Below are 23,129 nucleotides of genomic sequence, written 5' to 3' on the forward strand. Positions count from 1 at the left end.
ACGTCTCCTGACAGCTTCACTTGGGTCACAGAACCCTCTGTGATGTTGCCAGAATATTCCTCTGGCCAGTTGCCATCCGCCTGACTGATCTGGTCATAGTGGGCCATTCTTCCAGCAAAATAACTGCACTATTCAGAGCCAGGCACCAGCCTGGCATTTTGGAATCTCTTCCTGGGGAGGAGCAGAAATGCCCCCCTGCGTGGTGGGGGTGAGAGGAGCTGGGCAGGGCCTGGCTGGGGTGTGTTCCCAGTGCTGGGGTGGGAATGGGGCAGGCTGGATGTGAACAGTGTGTGTGTGTGAGTGCCTCACTGGGAGTGGGGAAGGGAGGATGTGAACACTGTGTGTGTGTGTGAGCACTGTGTGTGTGTGTGTGTGTGTGAGCACTGTGTGTGTGTGAGCACTGTGTGTGTGTGTGTGTGTGTGAGCACTGTGTGTGTGTGTGAACACTGTGTGTGTGAACACTGTGTGTGTGTGTGTGAGCTGTGTGTGTGTGTGAGCACTGTGTGTGTGTGTGTGTGAGCACTGTGTGTGTGTGAGCACTGTGTGTGTGTGTGTGTGAGCACTGTGTGTGTGTGTGAGCACTGTGTGTGTGTGTGTGTGTGAGCAGTGTGTGTGTGAGCACTGTGTGTGTGTGTGTGTGAGCACTGTGTGTGTGTGTGAGCACTGTGTGTGTGTGTGAGCACTGTGTGTGTGTGTGAGCACTGTGTGTGTGTGTGAACACTGTGTGTGTGTGTGTATGAGCACTGTGTGTGTGTATGAACACTGTGTGTGTGTGTGAGCACTGTGTGTGTGTATGAACACTGTGTGTGTGTGTGTATGAGCACTGTGTGTGTGTATGAACACTGTGTGTGTATGAGCACTGTGTGTGTGTCAGTGCCTCTCTGGGATGGGGAAGGGAGGATGTGAGCACCGTGTGTGTGTCAGTGCCTGCACAGCCACCTGCTGTCCCCAGGAGCTCAGCTGTGCTGAGGGCACTTCACCAGCAGTGCAGGCTCACGGATCCCTGTCTGTCCTTCCTGCCTCTCTTCCCTCTGCTCCTTTCCCCCCGTACCTCCTGCACTGTCTGAGCCTCCCCCTCCCAGCCCAGTTTGTGTCAGTCCGTTTCTAACCTGCAGCTGCTCCGTCTTTTCTCTTCCCTGCTCCCATTAGGATCTGTTTCAGGTACTGTCTCTCTCTTTTTTTTACCTCTTTACTCTCCCATTTCCCTCCCTTTCTCTGCATTCAGCGCATCCACTCACCCAGCCTGTTCTGTCTGTCTTGTCTGTCCTCCTGGCTCACACATTTCCTCCACGAGGTGAAGTTTTGGGTGCTCACTCAGATTAAATCCCCACTCACAGCATGGACTGGGCCTCAGACACCTTCCTGAAGGCTGGGTGTTGTCCCAGGTGCTCCTGGTGAGCAGTGAGCTGTGGGATGCTCCTGAAGTGGCTGTTTTCTTGCTTTCCTTGCAGTCTGGTGCTGCTGGTCATTCTCAACATGATGCTGTTCTACAAACTCTGGATGTTGGAGTACACCACGCAGACGCTGACGGCGTGGCAGGGCCTGAGGCTGCAGGAGAGGTACAGCCACACCTGCTGGGGCTCTCCTTGGTTTTCCTGGGTGTCAGAGGCTTTCCTGTCACACCAGAGCTCCGGGCTCTCACTTTTGGGTAAAACAGGTGAAGCTGAAGGGCTGTGTGCATCTCCCCTGCAGCTGAAGAGCAGAGTTAAGGCCACAGAGGATGCTCTGTGAATAAATGTTCAGCAATTTTGGGCTGAGGAGGTCACTTCCCCTCCTTTGATGGCCACACTTCCCTCTGTATGGGAAGCAGCAGCTTAGAATGATCCCTTTGTATCAGAGGAGAATTTGGGCCTGGGACACACGGTCTGTCAGGTTTGTGTTTTGGAAGGTGTGGATGCAGATGTCCTGCCTGAATGATCTCTGGTCTATTTTTAGAGGCTGAGAACATCCTGCATCCACTTTTCTGAGGTGTTTTTGTCCCCTTGTGTCCTTTTTTTGGAGTCCCAGTTGCTCCCTTGCTGCACTTCAAGCATTCATAGCCATGTGCTACCACTGTGTTGGAATTTTTTGCCCTATTTGTATCATTTTTTCCTCATTAGGAAAGAGAACTACTATCTTCCCCATACCGGCCCTGCTACTACTCCTCAGATAGATACTTTAAGTGATTATAGATACTTTAGGTGATTTTATCTTTCTGTGGTGCTCTTGGTGATTTTTAGACTACTACCATATTATTTAAGTACAGAACTTACATCCTGATTGCACAGTGCGATGTGCAAGTGCTGGAATTATGTGGGTGGCTCCACGTGGGTAATTTTTGTGTTGCAGCCACGATTGCTGTGGAAGCACCTGAATCCATCCAAGCACCTGGAATGCTTCCATCTGTCCTGATTCCCCTCCCCTCAGTTCTGCTTTGGGGGTTTAAATGGGCCTGAAGGGAAAGGCTTGGAAAACAGAGCCAGAGCAGCAATTGCTCACAATAAAGGCAGAAAGGGACCTGGGGGCACTGACAGCCGGCTGAACGTGAGCCAGCAGTGTGCCCTGCTGGCCAAGAAGGCCAATGGCTCCTGGCCTGGGTCAGGAGTGGTGTGGCCAGCAGGAGCAGGGAGCTCATTCTGCCCCAGTGCTGGGCACTGCTGAGGGCACACCTCGAGTGCCGTGCCCAGCTCTGGCCCCTCAGTTTGGGAAGGACCTTGGGACACTCGAGCACATCCAGAGGAGGCAACGAGGCTGGAGAGGGGCTGGGAGCACAAACCCTGTGAGGAACGGCTGAGGGAGCTGGGGGTGCTCAGCCTGGAGAAAAGGAGACTCAGGGCTGACCTCAGCACTCTCTAAACTCCCTGAAAGGTGGCTGTGCTCAGCTGGGGCTGGGCTCTTTCTCCAGGAACTGACAGAACCAGAGGACACAGCCTTAAGGGAAATACACCAAGGGAACCAAGGGAAATACAGGTTGGGTTTTTTTACAGGTTTTTTACAGAAAGGGTGATAAAGTTCTGGAATGGCTGCCCAGGGAGGTGGTGCAGTCCCCATCCCTGGGTGTGTTTAACAAAGCCTGGATGTGGCACTGGGTGCCAGGGTTTAGTTGAGGTGTTGGGGCTGGGATGGACTTGATGACCTTGAAAGTCTCTTCCAACCTGGGGATTCTGTGCAAGGGAAATCTCTTTACAAACTGTGATTTTATGATCCCTGCCTGTGTTTTTGTGGCAGGTTACCCCAGTCTCAGACAGAGTGGGCCCAGTTGCTGGAGTCCCAGCAGAAGTACCACGACTCAGAGCTGCAGAAATGGCGCGAGATCATCAAATCCTCCGTGATGCTCCTGGACCAGGTGAGACTGCACAGCTGCAGGCAGGGCTGTGACCAGGGTGTCCTCCCAGTCCTGCTCCCCCTCCTTCAGCATCTCCTGCTTCCACCACAAGCCCTCAGGTGTGCCAGCTCCTTTAGATCCATCTCCTGCTGCTGGTGGGTACCACAAGGGCTGTCACAGGGGGCCACGGCTGCTCTCTCCCGTCAGAGGGGTCCATGCACGTCAAGGAGAGAACCCTACAGGGCCAAAAACCTGATACTGGCACATTTGGTATCTAATCTGTCATCCCAGTTTGGAGAGCAAACTGGTTTGAGCTGAACCCTGGATTTACATGCAGCTTTCAGGGAGGAAGGGGGCACGCTCTCGTAGCACAAAGCCAGGAACTTCAAGGTGTGCTCCCTAAAAGCACACAGGGCTGCTGAGAGCACAGGCCAGGAATGAGAGCTGCTCCCTCATAAGTCCAGGAATTTCAGGGTGTGCTCCCTAAAAGCACACAGGGCTGCTGAGAGCACAGGCCAGAAATGAGAGCTGCTCCCTCGTAAGTCCCTAAATGTGAGCTGCTTTCCCCTCAGGAGAGAGAACTTGGGGAATGCTAATCCATGTCCTTATCAGACACTTCCAGCAGGTCACCTGCGTGTAGATAAGGACAAACTTCAGCCTCCTTGGCTCCTCAGCACTGTCCTGCTAGTCACACAGGTGTTTGTTCTTACCCTGTACTCTGCTCACCCCTTCTCCTGCCCCACATTCCCAGTCCCCATTTCTGCATCCCAGCCCTGACTCCCCACGCCCAAAACCACAATTATGGTATCAATATACAGTTATGTATTTATGCAAGGAAAAAGGAAATCCCCAAGTTTTCTCCTCTAGGGTAGCAGCACAGTGGAGAAATCTCTTGTCTTGCAGATGAAGGATTCTCTAATAAATCTCCAGAATGGCATCGGGTCCCGGGACTTCGGGTCAGATCCAGAGGAGAAAAGGAAACGTTTCCATTAACAGGCAGGAATGCAGGAGGCCAGAGGACGGTGTGCAATATGTGTAAATAGGATATATAAATATATATATAAATATATATATATATACAGATATAAATATATATATTATATACAGATTTTAAGAGAAAAAAAAAAAAAAGAAAAAAAGCCTAAAGAGGGGAAGGAGTGACCTCCAACACTGGCTGAACTGGAGGGTCTCTGGGAGTGTGGGGGGGGTGTGTGTGTGGGAGGGCTGTGCTCTCCCAGCACTGAGGTGTGCTCAGGGCCGTGCCCAGCTCTGCTCCCTGGGCTCGTGCACTGCTCCTCTGTAATATTCCTGTCTGTCTGTCTGTCTGGTCTGTTCCTGTTGTCTCAAAGGGAAGCATCAGCGTGAGTGCCCCCCCTGCCCGTCCCCATCCCCTCCCTGCATGGAGGTCCCTGCTTCACTCTACTGATCTCCCAAAGGGGACACTGTCACCTCCCTCACCGTGCTGCCTTCGGGGCACAGAGGTTTGGCAATCGCAGTCAATCCCTTGCAAAACTGCTTTGGAGAGGAGGGGGAGCTGCTGTGGCTCTGTGGAGGGCAGATCCCCCTGGCTGGCCCCTCCTGGGAGCAGGAGTTTGCTGTCAGGGCGGCCAGGCTGGCTCAGAGAGCAAAGCACAGAGGTGACCTGTGACAGAGGTGACAGAGGTGACCGAGCTGCATCCCTTCCACAAAGCCCCGTGGGCTGCCTCCTGCCCTGCATGCTGCAGTGAGAGCCAGGGCAGTGTCTGCCTCCCAGGTGAGTGGGGAGGGGAGAGCCACACCTGTGACAGTGTCCCCTTTACCTGTTCTCTGCTTTCTCTGTGCTTGGGCCCCTGCTGCTGAGCCACCCCTGTGCTGCAGGTCTGCATCGGTGCTGGAATCACCACGGTGGGAGGACCCAAATTTAAACAGAAAACCAAAATTAATATTGATTTGCAAGCACTCCCACTACCCAGCTCAGCAAATCGCTCTCCTGTTTGTTCACCCAGCCCTTGTCTTGTAAAATCTGGGGGGAAACAGGGGGAAAAGCAACAGCTTCCTGTCCTTGCCTGGGATAAATTTGCATAATTGTATCTATGCAGCAACAGCCATCACTGTGGATATTTACATGACTGCATCTGTGGAACAAAAAGGCTTCCAAAAATCCAGGAGAGGTCAGGAAGGGTCACAGGGAGGAAAGGAAAAAGGGCCCCTCCAAGGGTGGCTGGGCAGAGCTGGCTGAGGCACCTGAGGGGTGTCTCCATCAGCTGGCTAGTGCAGCCCTGGGAGGCAGCCAGGTGGTAGAGCTGCACTAAAAAAAAGCCAGTGTGCATTTTCAGTTGTTCTGGGGGATAATTCCAGACTCCATTAGCAGCCAGATGGGGAAGAGGGGCAGCTTGTGCTGTGCAATGCACAAACTCCACGGGCACTGGAGTGGGGAAGCAGGCTGCTTCTTGAAGTGTTTAATAAGGCTTTGGCCTCTTCCCCAGCCAGGTAGGTTAGGGGAATGTGAGTCCCACCTTGTCCAACACTGGGATTTTCCCACCTTCTGACTGGCAGGAGGGAGGCAGCTGCACATTCCCAGTTTGGAAATGGTGCAGCTGTAGCTCCTCCAGGATGAATAATTGGTCTCACACCATTCTGTAGCACAGAATATCCTCAGTGCAGCCTGAGGAGAACCCTCTAAGCTCCCACTTTCCAACCAGGGAAAGGCAATGGATGCAGGAATAACTTGCTGATTTCTCCACATGCCTCACATGTGCAGGAGCATGGATGGAGCCAGGCTATCAAAAGGACATTTCAGACTGTGAAAGCAAAGTCCAGTTGGGGAAAACCAGAGAGTAAAGGCTATTTATGACTATTTATTTAATTTAATGCTGCTGACTACTGTACTGCTCCCTGACTTTCTTCCACGGAGGCTGCTGGAATAGCTGCTGTACCATGAAATTGAGGTGCTAGGGCCTGGGAAGGCCTTCCTGGGGCTCATTTCCCCCACTGTGACTTGCCAGACTGTCCCAGAGTCCCCTTTCCCCTCTTAGTTACTCCCACAATTACTAAGCACATAGAATTCCCCTGCTGCTGGAATTTCCCTCTTCTAGAATTTAATTTCAAGCACCAAGCAGGACGACCCAGAGGAAACCCTGGGATCCACCCTGCCAGGAAAGAGGAGCCTGGGATGTGGGGTCTCCTCCACCTGGAGACTGAGAAATCAGAGAGGGTCACAGATCAATGCTGCTGATCAGTGTTTGCTGCTCACATTCTCTCTGCTAGGGAGGCAAGGAACCCTTTTTCTCACCCTGAATCCTTTCTCCTGTGCAGATTTCCAGCTGCAGCCTCGGGATGTTCCCTCAGGCTGGGCCCCAGAGACAGAACTGCCCAAGCTCTGTTAAATCAGTGTGAGGCCAGGCAGCTGCAGCAATCTCAACACTGAAATTTGTCCTACCTGCACATTAAGGTGGGGTTTTAACCTGTTTGACACATATCCTGGCACTCAGCAATGTGAAATCCCTCAGGAGGAGCACAAGGGCAGAACCTGGTGCTGCAGTGTCCTTCACACTGAGGGAGGTTTCTCTTTGAGGCCTTTGGTTTTTGTTTTTTTTTTTTTTTTTTTTTCCTAGTTATTTCTTTTTCCCACTTGGCAGCCAGTCTGGCTTGGAGTTGGATGGGATTCACAATCTTGTTTTGCCTCTTAATCTCTCACAGTAGTAATAAAAAGGGGAAAAGCAAGGTCTTAAGGCACTAAGGGTTTAAAGAAAACCCTGGAGGGTTAAAAGAAAACCTTGGAGGGTTTTCACTTCCTCTGGAGAGCTGGGATAGGAACCAGCTGCCCCTGAACAGTCCCAGCTGACAGGTTAATTCCTTCTGGAGCCAGAGACAATTTTGGATTACACTTCCTGGAGGGATCAGTAACACTTTCTAGGAATGAGAGGCCTGAATAATGTTACAGAGGGAACAGCACTCACAGCCAAGCCTGGCTTCCACCAGCAGGGTTTTGCTTCTCCCCTTGCTCACTCACCAGATTATTTCCACAGGTGCATTTCCCCTCCCAGTCTGACCCTTCCACCTGCACATCTGCAGGGGTTTGATTTGCAGGATCTCAATAACCACAAAACCAGGAATTTTTAAAATTATTTTTATTTTTTTAAAAGGCATTTCTCCAGCCAAGCATGCAAAAGTAATGCCAACAGCTTGTAGCCTAATTCCTGCCAAGGAAGATGCTTCCTATTGGGAGGAGGGAGAAGGGGGAGCAGGAGGCTCTGATCCACCAGTTTGTGACATCCTCACTGATCTTACCTTGGCACAACCTCACCCCTGATGAATACACACCTTAGCTTAGCTTATCTTAGAGTTCTGGCAGCTGGGATGAGAGGATTTGAGTTCTGGATAACTGCTGTGCAAGCAGGCATTCCCTGAGCAGAGACCAGAGCTTTCCACAGCAGCACCTGCCTGTGAAGTCTCTGAAGGACCAAAAACCAGGTTATTGCAGGTGGTGAGCTGCCCAAGGCAGGGGCACTGCTGGCCCTGCACACTCCAGATGGTAAACAGGGGGAAACAGAGCTAGAGAGGCACTTGCAGTGGGGAGGAGTTAGCTGTGGTTAACAGGATAATGAGCTTTTTGGGTGCTCTGCACTCCAGGCTCTCTTCAGTCACAAAACTGTGCCATGAACTCGTACTAACGTCTGTGTGAACCCTTCCTGCCTCCCTGAGTGCTTTGGGAGAAGAGAAGAGAGGCACATGGCTTTGATGTCCCCTGAGCTGCCTGTGTGACACACAGGCTGTGTTTATACCTGTCCCTGTCTGCTGGCTGACACCTGACCCTGCTTGGATGCTTCTGATCTTAAAAACAGAAACCTTAGGCACAGGAAACGTCTCTAGTGCAGTATGACCCTGGGCTGGGAGAGGAAAGGTTTCAAAGCACAAGGCTTTGCTGGATTTGGAGCCCTGAAGGCACAAAACTGCCTCTGAGATAACAGGGCATGCACTGGGAGATCCCCTCTAGGAATGTTAATCCATGTCCTTGTCAGACAGCTTGAGCAGCTCACCTGGGTGTAGATAAGGACAGACACTTCAGCCTCCTTGGCTCCTCAGCACTGTCCTGGTAGTCACATAGGAGCTTATTCTTACCTTTATGCAAGAAGTTTCTTTTCCAGAGAGTGGCTGGAGACACTTTTGGTCAGGGTACTTGAGACCTTTTGGATCTGCTCTGGCGTGCTGCAGCAGCTGCTCTCCCCAGGAGCAGAGCAACAAACTCCTGATTTACAGCTGGAGCTGTCTGGTTCCACCTTTCACAGAAAATCAGTCTTAAAATCACTGTTTAAAGCAGCAGTGCCTGGCTCGGGGGGGCAGCTCTGTCCTGTCTGCCCTGGCAGCTGCTGCCACCCCCAGCTCTTGACAGATCAGTGCTTTTTGCACTGCCTGCTCAGCTCCGAGGGGCTCTCCCCACGGATCTCTGCCAGGCTGCCACTGGTCCATGGCACAGCCCCCTGGACTCTGGCTTCGTCTTTTCAGTCTCAGCACCACCAAAAAAGCTGGTAGGGCTTGCTTAAAACACAGCTCAGAACAGAGACTCTGGAACCAAAGCCCCTGAGGGAAGTGGCTCACAGAACACCTGTGCCAGGGTGGTTCCTGTGCTGCCTGATCTCTGTGGCTCACAGAACACCTGTGCCAGGGTGGTTCCTGTGCTGATTTTCCAGCCTGTTCCCCACTGGACACGCTCTGATCTCTGTGCTTTTCAGTCTTTTCAGCACGAGGCTCTCTGTGCCATAAAACCTCTCTTTTTCTGGACGTGCACACTGGCCAAATACTCTCGTGTCTTGGGTGACTGTGCTCAAGGCCATTCCCTGGTCTAGGCAGACAGCATGGGCTTCTCTTAGCATGGATCTGTGGCGTGCCACGCCCTCCTCCTCTCCCACACGTTTTGCAGTGCTTGCTATGGCTTTTCCCTGTCCCCTCCCACCTCTGCTGCTGGACAATCATTACCTGTGTCATAGATGGTCTGACCTGGTGCTGTCCCTGCCTGCCTTCCCCTCCTGCAGTCTGTATGCTCTTCAAGTGAATGTGTTTTTATTTTATTTTGTTTTTTTCAGTAGGGAAAAGGACTTCCTTCTGCTGAAGGAATTATATTTGCACATGGCTCGGGGAGGTTCCTCCTCTGGCCGTTTCTGTTACCTCACTCATTTAGGCCAATTCCATTGCTAACGTTAAAGGCCACCTTCCCTGACCCCAACCCCGAGAGTAGGTAGGGAATGAACCCCGATGTTGCAGCTCAGGTCCTGGAGCTGCCCAGTGGAATTAGGATGTGGGAGAGCAGCTCCATCCAGCAGGGAGGTGGAGCCTGCTCCATGCACGTCATCCCTGTCTCCACATTCCCACCTCCTGGGAAATGGCCCTTGGAGAGCAGGGGTGGAAGCACCGACCTGGCTCTGGGCTGGACGCGGAGGGAGGGAAGAGCAGCAGAGCAGCGGCAGCATCACAGCCTCCCACGGGCAGCCTGGCGTGGCCGTGGCACCTCTGGGGCATCACCATTCCAGTGGGATTTCATCTCCCACCACCTGCTCCAGGGCTGGAGAAAGCTGCTAAAACCCTGGGGTGTGTTGTCCCCACCCGGGTCCTGCAATTCCTGTGCACAAGTGATGATGAACGAGGGTCTGCTCTCCTCAGCCCGGCACAGGAGTGGGTCCTACAACCACCAGAGGCACGTGCTTCCCTGCTGGAATCCCCTCCAGAGCCCGGGAAGCAGGGGGCTGATGGCTGAGGTGACTCTGGGGTGGGTGGGGGAAGGATTGTGGGTTTGTTTTAGGAGTTGTCCCGACTGTCAGAAACTTTGCGCTGTGCGCAAAAAAAAAAAAAAAAACCACACAAAAAAAAAACCAACCCACGGTTCAAAACGATACTGGAACGTACGTGCTGGAATGTAGGAATTGTACAGGCTCTGCAGCCAAACTCCGTGTAAGTAGTTAGTACCATGGAAGTACGGTATCAATTAAAAAATCTATCCAACAACCAGCGTGGCTCTTTGTTCTTTTTATTATCCTGCCTGTTCCAGAGTCTTCTCTCTCATTCCAAACACACAGAGTCTTTGCCAGGACCATCTCTTCCAGGTCTTGAAAAATCACCAATTTTTAAATTATTATACTTTTTTCCCTGCGAGATTCTTGAGCAGAACTTTACACCCCGTTTCCTCCTGCATGGAACACCACGTGGCAATGGTCACCTCTGTCTGCAGGAACTGGAAAAATGAAAGGTTTATCCCAAAAAAAAAGAGCATCCAGAAGATGCCTGTGGGATTCAGGGAGGTGCAGGACAAGGGGACGGCCCTTCTTTACCACCTGAGGTAGCTCTCAAGAAGTTCTTGGGTTCACTCCTGTTTCAGTTTCACAGTATGACACCAGAGGGTTGTCTGTGGTTCACAGGGACTGAGGAGCAGAGCTGGAGGGGAGAGAGGTGTCCTAAAATTCACCATGGGCTCAGTGCTGTGGGCAGTGCTGGAAACCCCAGAGTTACAACCCAGTCCCTCCTCTGTTGAGTTCAGGATTCTGCCAGGCAAACTGGCATAGGGAAAAAGATGACATCCAGCTGAATTCAAAGAGGAGCTGCTTGGATATTCGTTTGGAAATCCCTTTTGGACATCATGTTTTTGGGAACTGGTGCCCAGATTCATCTGGAAAACGTGCTCCCCTTGCCAGGCTTGGCTCTGGGTTTGGGAGCAGTCCTACTACCAAGACTGCACTGGAGTCGTTTACTAAAGTTGACACCCGCTCTAAAAAAAGGGTTTTGAACAAGTGCCAGTTGGGAATCTGGCCTGAGCCTGACTTACAATTGGGGTAATTTCCATGATTTTAGCGAACACATAAAAAGCAGCAGAACAAAGCAGAGGGGATTCCGTGGGTGGGAAGCATGCCTGGAGTCACGAGCACCTTGGAACTACTTACAAGTGGGGCAGAATTTGTCAACTCTGGCAAAGCAGCACAGGCTCCATTGCAGCAGGGATGTCACAACTCTGCCATGCAGCAAACCCAACCCTTCCCCAGCTGGTTTTACAGCACAATTCCACCCTGGCCAATGGTTCTGCCTTTCCCCCCTTCCAATCCCAGCTGTTGAGCTCAAGTGATCTGCACTAGGGCAGAAAACAATTTTTATTCTGCTTAACCATCAGAAAAGGTATGTTTGCATAGGAAAGATGGAATTTCCAGGGTGATTCCTTGGCACCAGAAGATCATTTAGGATGAATCCAGACTATTTATACTGGTGATTAATTACCTCAAGAGAGAATTAGGATTAACTGGAAAAAGTGGGTGGTTTCTGTCTATCCCTCTAGATGGTGCTGCTACAGCACCAGAGAACCATCACAGTTACAAAGCTACAACCATTTTACTAAGCTGTGAGGGCTTTGCATCCTATTTATTTCTCCTGCCTACCAGCATGAGGCTGCCTTCCTTTTTGGGGTTTCCCAGGAAAAGGTAGATCCCTACCTTGTCCTGCTGCCTTGCCAGCTTCCTTGCAGGTTCCTCCTCCACTGTGTACTCCAGGAGCAAAGCTGCTGTGCCAGGCAGGTGGAAGGGGATGAGGGGTTTGACACTTGATAAATGAGAGGGATACAGGGGATTCTTATACTTACATCATCCTGCTTCCCAAAGCAGGAATACTTCAGGATCTGTATTCTCAATTCCCTCCAGAAGAAAGTGTGACCATGGCACAGGGACCTGTCCTTCCTACTATACATATCTAATTTTAGTGCATTACAGTCCTCACCCTACTCTGCTTGTGCATGGACAGCCTAAAATTCAGAGTGATTTCATTAATTAAATAAATTCTTCCTGTTTTAACACCAAGAAAACCACTTGGGCCACAGTACGTGGTGGAATAACCCCCTAAGAGATCCTTGTTCACAGTCCTGCAGCTCAGAGCAACGTGCCATACATACCCTTAACCTCTGCAGTGGAGAAGTAGCATATTTAGCAAATAAAGGTGGTGGTGAGAGCAGCTAAAAAGTGACAGGAAACATTTACAAAGCCATTGAGGTGATGGTGGAACTGAAATTCGGGAAGGAGCTGTGCTGCCCACACCCCTGTGCCGTTTGCTCAGCATGCTTCCAACAGAGGAGTCCTTCAGCACCGGGCTGGCAGCTCAGGTGGGGTCACAGGACCAAAGTCAAGGCTGTACAGAGTCCAAGGCCAGTGGAAGAGAATTTACACTTCCCCGTGTTCCTCCCGACGGCGCAGAGCTCCCCCTCAAAGCTGGCTGGCGTGGCGTGGTCCTTCTGTCTTCAGAGCCCCTGCAAGGGAGACAATTCCTCTTGGAGCTCACAGGAGTGAGGATGGCAGCAGAGTTAGCACGGGAACTGACGGGAGGTGAACTGAGATTAAAAGATCTCACAAACTCCTTCCTAGAACGTGTTTCCTCTGGAGATAGAGCCCTTACAGTCCTCATGGCACGGGCACAGCTGCTCTTGTGCAGGGGAGTGAAGATTCCCAATTCCACAGCAATAGGTAAAGGAGGCATAAATACACCGTGTTGGTTTGGGGGTTCAAACAATACCAGTACACCCCACACCTAAAGACACCTGTATGGCTTCTAAGGTTGCTGGGGAAGCTCCAGAGGAGCACAGCCACGCTCCAGGAGTCTCCAGCCCCAGCACAAGGAAGCTGAGGGGTGGACAGACACGAGGAGTGACCACTTCTTCATGACCCACCTTGGTGCCGTTCACTCCGCTGCCTCCTCTCTGCTACTCCTCCACAGGCACAGCACAGTTCTCCTTGTTTTCCGATGGAATTGCAAGATAGTCTGTCCTGTAGTTGGAGGGGAGGAAAGCACACAGTGTAAAGCCCAGTTTGGGTGAACTCACCTTTGCTGAATGCCTGGAAGCATCTCTGAGGTAACAAACGTCACCTGTAGATGCTCACAGAGGGAAACTCCTTGGCATAGGCAGGAGCAAACACTGAGTCTTCCCTGCTCCAAAATCCTACAGAGCCAGCCCAGCCTTCCCATGGACAAAAAGTGCTCTGATCCGAGCCAAGTGTGTGGAAAGATGGGAATGGGGCAGGATGAAACCAGACCTTCCAGGAGAGCATCTCCACATGGTCCAAACCTGGAATACCGTTCACTCCCTACCCGGTGTGTGGTGCAAGCACTCTTGGTGCTCCTAAACACTGCAAGGACTTTGGACAGAGCAAACTGGCAGAACAAGAGGACACAGCCTCAGGCTACGTCAGGGAAGGTACAGGTTGGATATTAGGAAAAAAAAAATTCACCGGAAGAATAATAAAGCACTGGAATTGTCTTCCCAGGGAGGTGTTGAATCACCATCTCTGGATGTGTTTAAAAAAAGACTGGACGTGGCACTTGGTGCTACAGCCTAGCTGAGGTGTCAGGGCACGGGTTGGACTTGACGATCTTAGAGGTCTCTTCCAACCTCATTATTCTGTGATTCTGTGTGAAACACCAACCAGCCCATGCCATCGCAAAGTTCAGTCTTCCTGCAGTCTTCCAGCGTGTTTTAATCACTACTCACTTTTTCAACCTTATTGAGGATTTCTGGCCAGCTACACAGGGTATGTCCCATGTTGTGGACACCCTACAGGCACAGGCTGCTGCTGGTACAGAACCAGTTCCTTGGGGTTCTACAGTATGTGAGGTGAGGCAGAAGGAATTAGTATTACATGATTTATTCAATCATCAGGAAGAAAGAAACACCAGTTTTAGACCTGATTATCCTGTACTAACATGGGTCTATACACATTGGAGAGCTCTGGGACACGTGAGCAGATCTCACCTCCAGGGGTTCCACACTTACGCGTTTTCCTGGGCAGCTTCCTCTGCCTTGGAGACCTTCCTGTAGCAATAGATCATCTCAATCAGCAGCCACAGCGTGAGGAAGACCAGCAGAATATACATCATAATTTCTGAGATGACAGAGGTGAAGTCTTCTCCAGCTGCGAATAAAATGAAATAACCCCTGATCATTTCCATGCAGCTCCATGGACTCTTTCCACCCTTGTGTCATCCTTCCTAACCACCCCCCTGCCAGAATCTCCAGGTGCCTTTAGGCTGTGAGGGAGCAAAAGAGAGGGACCTGCAACAGGCAGGGATCCCAGAGGGATCCAACACGCACAGCCCTGTCTGTGCCTCGCAGCCTGTGCCACCCCCACATGCTCACGATTGCTCGCCTATCTCATCCTCACGCTCTGTTTCCTCCCCGTGTCCCACTCGCTGGTGTTACTCGGCTCTGTTGTGCCGCCAGTGCTTTGTGAAGGATCAAAACCCCGAGGTGCTCGTGGGGGAGAGGGAGGGGAAAGGGCAGACAAAAGGGCTGAAAGCTCCCGGCCCGCTCTGGAGAGAGCAGCAGAATCCCCTGTACTGTCTGGAACTTGCCAGGATTGCAGCACTGAACCCAGCAACACCAAGAACAGAACAGAAGGACTCAGGAGCACCACGAAGGGAAGGAGGAGAAGCAGGAGACGGGTATCAAAATGGAGAATGAGTCGTCGTTCCAGGAGGGAGGGGGCGGCAGCAAGGAAGCGCTGTGGCTCCCTGGGAAAGGCATTGCTGTAACATCCAGAGCCACCACGGGAGGAGCTGGAAACCTCTGCCCAGCTGTACCCAGCTGTGCCCGGCTCACCGGGCCTTCCCACACTCACACACAACCAGGCCGTGCCCAGAAAGAGCCTCCTGCCATCAAAACAAGCCACAGGTTTTTCCTCCTGAGCCGCGTCTGTCACTGCCAAACTCAGAGCCCTCTCCTGGGTCGCAGTGACAAACTCCATCCCCGGGTGACAACACCCACGGCCAGTGACAGCACAAAACGCCCTCCTACCCTCCTCCACCACGGTGAGGTGGATCACCCTGGAGCTCTGGAAGAGGGGCCGGTGGATCTCGAACTCGAACTCGCGGGTGATGTTGCAGGTGTAGATGCCCGAATCGTTCAGGGTCACGTTCAGCACGGTGATGGACACGTCCTGCATGTCTTTGCTCCCGTTCCACTGTATCCGCCCGCTGAAGCGGCTTGGGAATTCATGGTTTGTTTTCCTGTACTCGTAGATCTGTGAGGAAATAAATAGAAATAGATATATAGATCTGTGAGGAAGATAGATAGATAGATAGATAGATAGATAGATAGATAGATAGATCTGTGAGGAAATAGAAAGGGATGTGCTGGTTAATCTCTGCCTCGGACAGCACCACGGCACGAGCCAGGGGCAGCACCCCCCTCCAGCTACACTCAGGGATGTTCTGAGCTCCCTTGGTAACAGCAGCTATTCATGTTCCATCATCCCTTGCCTCAAAGTATCAGGTGACTTTACAAAAGACAGGAAAATGAGTGATCAGGCATCCAGTATCTCCACCAGAGAGGGAGAAAAACTAAGGCACAGCAAAACACAGATGCACGTGGACACAAAAAAATCAGCAATGGAACAGAAAACTGGGATTCTTCATGCCTAGCAATGTGCCTGTCAGTCAGTGCATGTGAGATCACCTGAGGAAAGAATCACAGAATATCCACCGGGAAGACCAACAGCCCTTTTTGGGAAGCCCTGGGGTATTCAGCTGAGATGGAAGTGCTGCAGGGCAAATATGACAGTGTGACATTCTGGCTGACCACAGTCCCCATCATGACCCTGCCCGTCCCAGCTCACTTTGGTTGGTGTTCTTTGGGTTGCCACTGGCAAATGGATGCCCTGGGCCACTGGAAGTGAATTCCCCTCTCATTCCTTAGCCTGGTCCCTTTAGTTCTCAGACAGAAGGAGAATATTTGTCATCCTGCGTGGCCCTGCTCAATCATAGCATTGATTTAATGCTTCAGACTCAGATAAAATAGCTAGAAAGAAATGTGCACTCAGCCTTCATCTAGTTCTCCATTTCACCATTCTCTCTTGAATTCCAGCTGCTCCTCATCTGTCCAATTTCCATTTTGATTCACTCTGAAAATCAATTTTACCTTTTCCTGACAGGGATCCAAAGCAGCTCCCAGAGATCTCCCACAGCGGGGATAACACTGCTTTCTCTGAGGCAAAAAGAAGTAAATCCTGACCTGCAGATTTATTGGAGGCCAATTTCACCTCCAAAAGAACAGGTTTGGGATTCAGAACTGATTCAGACAAGGGTACCAAGTGTCAGTCATATTTGACATCCTCAGATACTGGGCTGGAGGTATTGAGGGAATGGGACTGGAAATTGGCATTGATTAATCTACAATCCAAATGTTTGAATTCAACAACTGATTCCAGCTTTTCCTGCCAGCAGTTTGTGCTGTGCCCAGGTGTGCAAATGGGATAAGCAAGGAAAGAAACAGAAAGGACTCAGATCCCAGTCATACATACAGGCTCATCCTTTCCCCCGTTGGGCCTGTAGAACCATTCCACCACCGTGCTGGCCGTCACCTCTTCCCTCTTCATGCAGGAGATGCAGAGCAGCTTCATGTCCGTCCCTTGGACAGCCTCTGTCTCAGATGGGACTTCCACACACACGGAGGAACAAAATCCCGCTGGGGGAGAGGAGCAGCAGAGAAAGAAGCGTTAAGACAGAATTAGAGAAGCATCAGTTATTCACATCTTGGCATTAATGTCCCTAATGGAAAATGGCTTGATTTACTACTAGCACTGTCTGATAACAGATTAAGTTTCAAATGTCAAATTTTACCAAGCTTCCTTCTCCTGAGATATTAATAATTCATAATAATTAACAGAGGGTGATCACTTCACACAGATTCACCTCTCCAGCATCTGCTCTGCCACAACTTTCATCTTTCCCTGGTAATTAATGCCACTTTAAAGGCATTGTTCATTGCCTCCCATGCGTGCTGGGCATGCTCCTGTTAGAGCAGCAATTACAGTCTGGGATGAGGGGAAGCCCAGAATTCCAGAGTGGAGGAACAGCTCGCTCATTGTGCCAAGTTGGAAGGTCTGGATGCTTTAATTCAGCAAAACTGGGAGGGTCCAGCACCCTTCCTGTCCCTGGGCTCCATGGGCACTACTGGGAACCAAGGGGCTTGGACAGGAGTGAATTTGGCAGCAGGAGGAGTTATTGATTTCCCAGACATTCCTGCTCAAAACGCTTCCAATCAGAGCTGTGCTAAGGTTGGCAACTCTCAAATACTGCTCTTGCAAAGAGGGCAGAAATCGTTGCATGTGAAGCCACACGCTGGAGCAGAAAGGGATCGTTTCAGCACCACATCTCCGACCAAATCCCTGCTGACATTTGTCCCCTGGGCTGAACAATCCCGGGCTCTGTCTGTCCAAGGCTGTCTCCAGAGCCCAGACGCTGACTTTGCTGGCTGCTCCCTCCTCCCCAGCCTCTGAGGCACCATTAACCCACTCTCTCAAGCAACATATTATCCTGGGACTATTCCTGGAAGCAGCCTGGTTCCAATTCTCCCGTACAACCAGCTCCACAGACAGCAGCAGCTTCCAGGGAGGAATAAGAGAAAGCTCCTGGATCCTGCTTTACTCTGAGAAACGAGATCTGTACACACAGACAGGGCTGAAGGCACATGCACATTGAATGTGGCAAAACCACCCAACCTCTTCTCGTGGCTGGAATCAAACTGCAGCTGCAATCGATTGATTAACTCCAGTTTACACAGACTGCACGGGAAACCGGCACTAAAACACCTCTTAATGGGCTGCACACCCTCCCCGAGGCAGCTCGATGTCAAATTACACTGCAAACCCCAGACCAACAGCAAACAGTAAGGGACGGGCACATGCTTTGTGCTCGGCGCTGAGGTGTTTTCACTCCCTCACAGCCACACCAACTCCGCACGAGCGTAATTCCCGTCTCCCGACAACAAAAGCCCCACTCGGAGGGCAGGCGCGAGGGGAGCATCCTCCCTTCTTTCCAGCAGCGCCCTGCCAGCGGCAAGCCCCAGCGGCGCCGGGTGGGAGAGGGAATGGCAGCACCTACCCCAGAGCAGCAGGGCGAGCGCGGCCGCGCAGAGCAGCCGCGGCAGCGCAGCCATTGTTCCGAGGCGGGCCGGCGCTCAGGCTCCTCGGCAGGATGCTCTTCCCCCGCTCGCCGCGCTCCCGGCGCAACAGGATGCCGGGCGGGGAGCGGCCGGGCGGGCGCGGTCCGGGGGCTGCGCTCGGCCGCGGGGGCGGCAGCACCACGGACAGAGCCCGAGCCCGGAGCCCGCACGGAGCCCGAGCCCGGACAGCTCCGCGGCTCCGCGGGCGCGGCCGGCGCTGCGCAGGGCGCGGGCGGAGCGGAGCGGGAGCAGCGCTGGATCAGCAGCGCTGGATCAGCAGCGGTGGATCAGCAGCGGTGGAGCAGCAGCAGCGGTGGAGCAGCAGCAGCAGCAGCAGCAGCAGCAGCAGGTGCCCCGCGCCGGGAGCGGCTCCGCGGGGCGCGGCCGCGGCGCTTTGGTTGCGCGGGCTGCGGGGCGCAGCGCTCGGAGGGGAGGATGCCGAGGAGGATGCCGAGGATGCTGGAGGAGCCCGGGCGGGGGGCACGGCCGGCACATGCGCGGCCGCCTCCCCCGGCCCCGGCCGCGCCGGGCTCCTCCCGGCTCAGCGCAAGCAGCCTGGGGCTCCGGTGGTCCCGCGGGCAGCGCCCAGCCTGGCTGGAGACATCACACAGAGGATATCACATAATCGCGGAGTGTTAAGGCGTTGGAATGGACCTTAAATCTCAGCCAGTCCCACCCCCTGCCATGTGTGGGGACAACTCCCACCAAGCCACATCCAACCTTTGAGAATGTCCAGGGCAGCCACGACCTCCCCAGATGCCCTGTCACTGCCCTCACAGCAAAGAATTTCTTCCCAAAATCTGAATTTCTCCTCTTTCCATTTATACCCCTCGCTCCTCGTCTGGTCTCTACAGATCAGCATCACTGTCCTGCCTCCAAAAAAAGCCAAGGGGCGGGGGGGAAATGGGGGCAGTTATTCCTGCGGGGTCACAGAAAGGCCTGTGCTGCTAATAAGTTTAATACTAACATTTGCACGGCTCTGAAGGTCACAGTGGGAAATACTGGGAAATCCTCTCGCCTCATGTTCCTGCCTGATTCCAGGGAATTTAATGCCAGCAGCAGGCTGGGCTTTCTCTCCTTGGACGGGAGCCACCGTGCCCTGGAGGGTTCCTCCAGCTTTGAAGGTCACAGTGGACAGAGAGGGGGAAATGAAACATTTGTTACATGTGCTCCTTTTAAAGCCCCTGCAGCTGCACACACAGCACAACCTATTGAATTAAACCTGACCAGCCTCACCAGAGAATGACACAGGAGTGACTGGCAGTGCCAAAACTCAGCGTGCAGGTGGCCAGATCCACCCAGAAATGTTTGCAGGCAGCAGAAAAATCAGCTCCAGCTGTATTCGGGCTCTCAGCTGGGCACACACCGCTGGGGGTGGCCACTGCCACAGCCCTGTGGCCTCCTGGGGGTGGACACAGGGGCACACACGTGAGATCAGGTCCCTGCACTGCTGGAGTGAAGCAGGCACAGAACAAAGCCACCACTTTTCCTAGACATCACCTAATTGTGTTTGTGTCAGCAGGCTGCATTCATCAGCTGCCTGCACGTCAGCCTGCCCAGGCTCCAGTGGCTGCTCCAAGCAATTCCCAGCTAAGGACACCCTCCTGGTGCCTCGTTCTGCCTCACTGTGCTGACTGCACAGGTTGCTCTGCCCTGGTCCAGCCCACAGCTGACTGGGATTCCCTAAATCTTTGCAGCCAGAAGTATTCCAGCAGGGACTGGCCAAAGCCACGCGCTGGCTGTCAGGTTGTCCTCACTGTTCCCTCTGCTCTCAGGCTTTTTGTGCACTCTTCCAGCAGCCCACCAGAAGAAAATAAACCCATTTAATGTACCTGCAGGCACCAGGTGTGACCAGGGAGACCAGCAGCTTGCAGGTTGCTGATGCCAGCATTCCATCCCCTGCTTAGAAGTCATCCAGCATGGATATACAAACCTTAAAATCTGATTTCCTCCCTGGGAAGACAGAACAGCAAATGTGATACCCAGAGCTGCATGAAGGACATCGAGCCATTTCTTTTGTCCCATTGCCCCTTGTTATCATCACAACAACACAAAGGGAAGGGCAGGTTAAGCCACAAGGATTTGCTCCTAACCCTTCTGGAACAATCCATCCCATGCACAGCAGACGAGTGCTGGGGTGGGTTTTTTATAGCCCCAGGAGCTGCTGGAAAACGTCCCTGGCTGTCTCCTTTGACAACCACCTGTTCCACAAAGCACCATGGAAATCAGAGCTATTCCCAGGCAGCCAGGTGCCCTGGCAGAACGCAGAGCAGGGATCAGCAGGGCTGCACTGTTTGTGCTGCTGCCACTCTAATTACATCTATTACAGAGAATCCTGCCAGGGATGAGACTCAGGGGCCAAGAGGATTAAGAGGAAGCAGCAGCTCGACCACACAGACTCAGTCAGAGTCACTGACTGACCCCCAGCCCCTTCTGCTCCTGCCTGCTGCTCCTCAGGCAGAAAGAGAAGCCTTTTCTGCTCTAACCCCAGGCACCCCAGAGCCCACCTGCCAAACAATTCAAATTATATTGGCAAACAAACATCCTGAAAAAGTAATGAGTTTTCCCTCAGAATCACTCATGTACCAACCTCAATTACTTCTTTCCAGACCAGCGTTGTAGCTGCTATTTAAAGAAGGGAAATGGGGCCCTGAGGTGCAGAAAACCTCTGGTGAAACTGGCCTTGGATTTGGGTGGATTTCGAGATGAAAAATTACATTTCAGGGAGGTCACACCCTCTTCCCCAGCTCTGGAGAAGTTTATTCTTCACCTCGAGCCTACCACAGACAAGATCCAAGGTGATTTGCAGTAAACACCTCTAGTCCACCCAGATTCCTAACCCACCACAAGCTGTCTTGGGCTTTGTTTTCAAAGCAGACCTCTCTGGGCTCGCTCCGAGAGGCTGAATGAAAGGACAAGATCGTTTCACTCTTGCTACAATCTCGGTTTAGCTGGGAACCACTCCAGTGTCACCCCGTGCCTGCTCAGGACAAGCAGCAAACACCTCCCTGCCCTCTTCAGGGAAACTTGCAAAGAATCGGGATGTCACACTCAAAGCCTGTTTCAGTTTTGAGCCCTGCACAAGGGATGGAGAGCAGAGATCCTCCCAGCCCCATCCCACGCCAGGACGATGCACAGGCTGCTCCTTCCTGCCCTGCCCCAGCCCTGGTGCCTCCCGTGAGCTGGCTGGAGGGCAGGGGTGGCCTTTAGGCACCACAGAGGGCACTGGTACCCCAGGGGACATGGGGAAGGGGGTGCAATGCTGAGAGAGAGAGAAATCTTGACTGCTGAGGGAGAAATCTCTGCAAAAGCAGCCCAACTTATCATGCGGGGGTTGCTATGGCAACCCACCCAGTTAATGCTTCACAGGAGGAGAAAAAAAGAGAAAAAAAGGCTGAAAAGGCTGGCACTTGTGCACAGGCACAACAAGACGAGGAGATAAAAATAATTTCAGCACCCTGCCCCCACTAATCCCTCACTGTCATGGTCCCTGAGGCTGGGACAGGACAGTGGGAACAGAGCCCTGCGTGTCTGGCCACGTCGGCAGCTTCCTCTGCCATCCCCATCACATCAGCCCGGCCCCTCCTGGCTGCCAGGGGACACAGCAGAGCCACCGCCGGCATCAGCTGCTCCCAGAGCGCCGGCCCAGCCCTGCAGCGCTGCCACAGCCAGCCCTGCAACCCCCGAGCCTCCAAACGGAGGGACCCCCTTTGTGCTCCTCACCCTGCTCCCCCCGAGCAGCCTCCAGCCAGGATGGAGCGAGCAGGGCTGTGCCCAGGAGCCCCACAGGGTGATGCACGCCAGTTTAGAGCTGTTGGATTGAATAGATGCAGGCACCCTTCCCACGCACTCCAACACCCGTGCTGCACAAATCCCAGGCGAGGGAGCGCTGCTCTCTCTCTCTCTCTGGTTGCTTTCACAGGGTGCCTGGGGGCTTAGAAAGGCTCATTCAGTTTTCTCTTTTCACACTCGAGGTTTAAAACGAGTTCCCCGCGTACCTGCCAACACCTGGATCCTCTGAACTGGAGGCAGCTCCAGCTTTGCTCTTCACACACCTCTGCACCTCCATTTCCAGCTGATGCACAGATCCCATGCTGAGGACTTCATCTGCCATTTCCAGGTGCACCCAGCCCCTTCCCAGCCAATATTCCAGGGGGTGGATCCTCATTGCTGCCTTTAGATGCAGGTCCCCAGAGTGCCTCTGCTGCCCAGCGAGCTCTCTATCCATACAAAAATCACACCTGCATTTTGTTGCTCTGTTGGAACCCTGGATACTGAGAGTTTTGGGTTAAAAGTGAAAATAATTTAGGTGTCATTTCCTAATTGGACAGTTGGCCTTAAAAGGCTTTGTAGAGAAGGGTAGTGAGCCATTTTGTAGCTTGTTAGTAGAATGCTGCAGAACTCAGGACTGGTAAGATTGTGATAGAGATAAGAAATAATCAACACCTGAGTCTGAACACGAAATACCGTCTTGAGCACTTGCATCCCAACCTTGACAGAGGCAGAAAAAGCCAAAAACCAGCATTGCACCTTTTTTTTTTTTTTTTTTGCCAATCTACCTCCCCATGGAGTGCAACAGAGTGTGAATATCCCCACGATTCCCAAAAACTCTGCTCCATCCTGAGCAAATCCGTGGTTTCTGTCACACACACCCTGCAGGACCTCTCTCTGTTAGATACAGATCGAGCTTGTCCTTGATTTACTGCTCTTCCTGCTTCCCCCCAGGGCCCACAAGTCACAGTTCCTCTGCCATCCTCCTCTCCCAGACACAACCCTGGTGTGTTCAACCTCCTCTCTTTACCCTTGGCTCCGAGGGCTGCTTTTCCATCAGCACTCAGAACCAGAAGGGCTGGATTTCAGCGAGCCCTCCCCTCCGCCAGCAAGAAGTGG

General features: G+C 52.6%; 2 protein-coding genes across 5 annotated transcripts in view; one reads left to right on the top strand and one right to left on the bottom strand.

The window, feature by feature from the left end:
- The window catches only part of LOC128799145 (protein Aster-B), a 50,593-nt gene extending 40,307 nt beyond the window's left edge, over positions 1–10,286 (top strand). For 2 of the 3 annotated variants that reach the window (XM_053963277.1, XM_053963279.1), the window contains 3 exons: positions 1,452–1,559; positions 3,208–3,325; positions 4,208–10,286. In XM_053963277.1, coding sequence (XP_053819252.1) covers positions 1,452–1,559; positions 3,208–3,325; positions 4,208–4,297 — 316 coding nt within the window. In that variant the 3' untranslated portion in view covers positions 4,298–10,286. The remainder of the gene's footprint in view (positions 1–1,451; positions 1,560–3,207; positions 3,326–4,207) is intronic. The other variant, XM_053963278.1, reaches the window with a different exon arrangement.
- A 1-nt stretch (position 10,287) lies between these two features.
- On the bottom strand, positions 10,288–18,685 carry SCN3B (sodium voltage-gated channel beta subunit 3). 2 transcript variants are annotated; one of them, XR_008434652.1, is made up of 7 exons: positions 18,179–18,685; positions 16,597–16,760; positions 15,093–15,318; positions 14,073–14,211; positions 12,972–13,068; positions 11,752–12,554; positions 10,288–10,708 (listed from the first exon to the last, which is right to left on the bottom strand). XR_008434652.1 is itself a non-coding variant. In XM_053963281.1 (6 exons), exons 1-5 carry the CDS (start codon positions 18,231–18,233, stop codon positions 13,005–13,007), a joined length of 648 nt encoding a protein of 215 aa, XP_053819256.1. In that variant the 5' UTR covers positions 18,234–18,685; the 3' UTR covers positions 10,288–12,554; positions 12,972–13,004. The 2 variants fall into 2 exon arrangements, 1 of the variants encoding a protein (XP_053819256.1); XM_053963281.1 differs by having other exon boundaries at positions 10,288–12,554.
- Positions 18,686–23,129: the final 4,444 nt, after the last annotated feature.

This window comes from Vidua chalybeata, chromosome 23 (assembly GCF_026979565.1).
Source record: "Vidua chalybeata isolate OUT-0048 chromosome 23, bVidCha1 merged haplotype, whole genome shotgun sequence".
Taxonomy (NCBI): Eukaryota; Metazoa; Chordata; class Aves; order Passeriformes; family Viduidae; genus Vidua; species Vidua chalybeata.

Excerpts from the sequence above, each read along its gene's own strand:
- SCN3B (XM_053963281.1), bottom strand. The coding sequence starts at position 18,233 with ATGGCTGCGCTGCCGCGGCTGCTCTGCGCGGCCGCGCTCGCCCTGCTG. Across the intron at positions 15,319-16,596 it reads ACGGGGGAAAGGATGAGCCT|ATCTACGAGTACAGGAAAAC; the intron begins GTATGTATGACT and ends ATTTCCTCACAG. Across the intron at positions 14,212-15,092 it reads CCTCACCGTGGTGGAGGAGG|CTGGAGAAGACTTCACCTCT; the intron begins GTAGGAGGGCGT and ends TTTTATTCGCAG.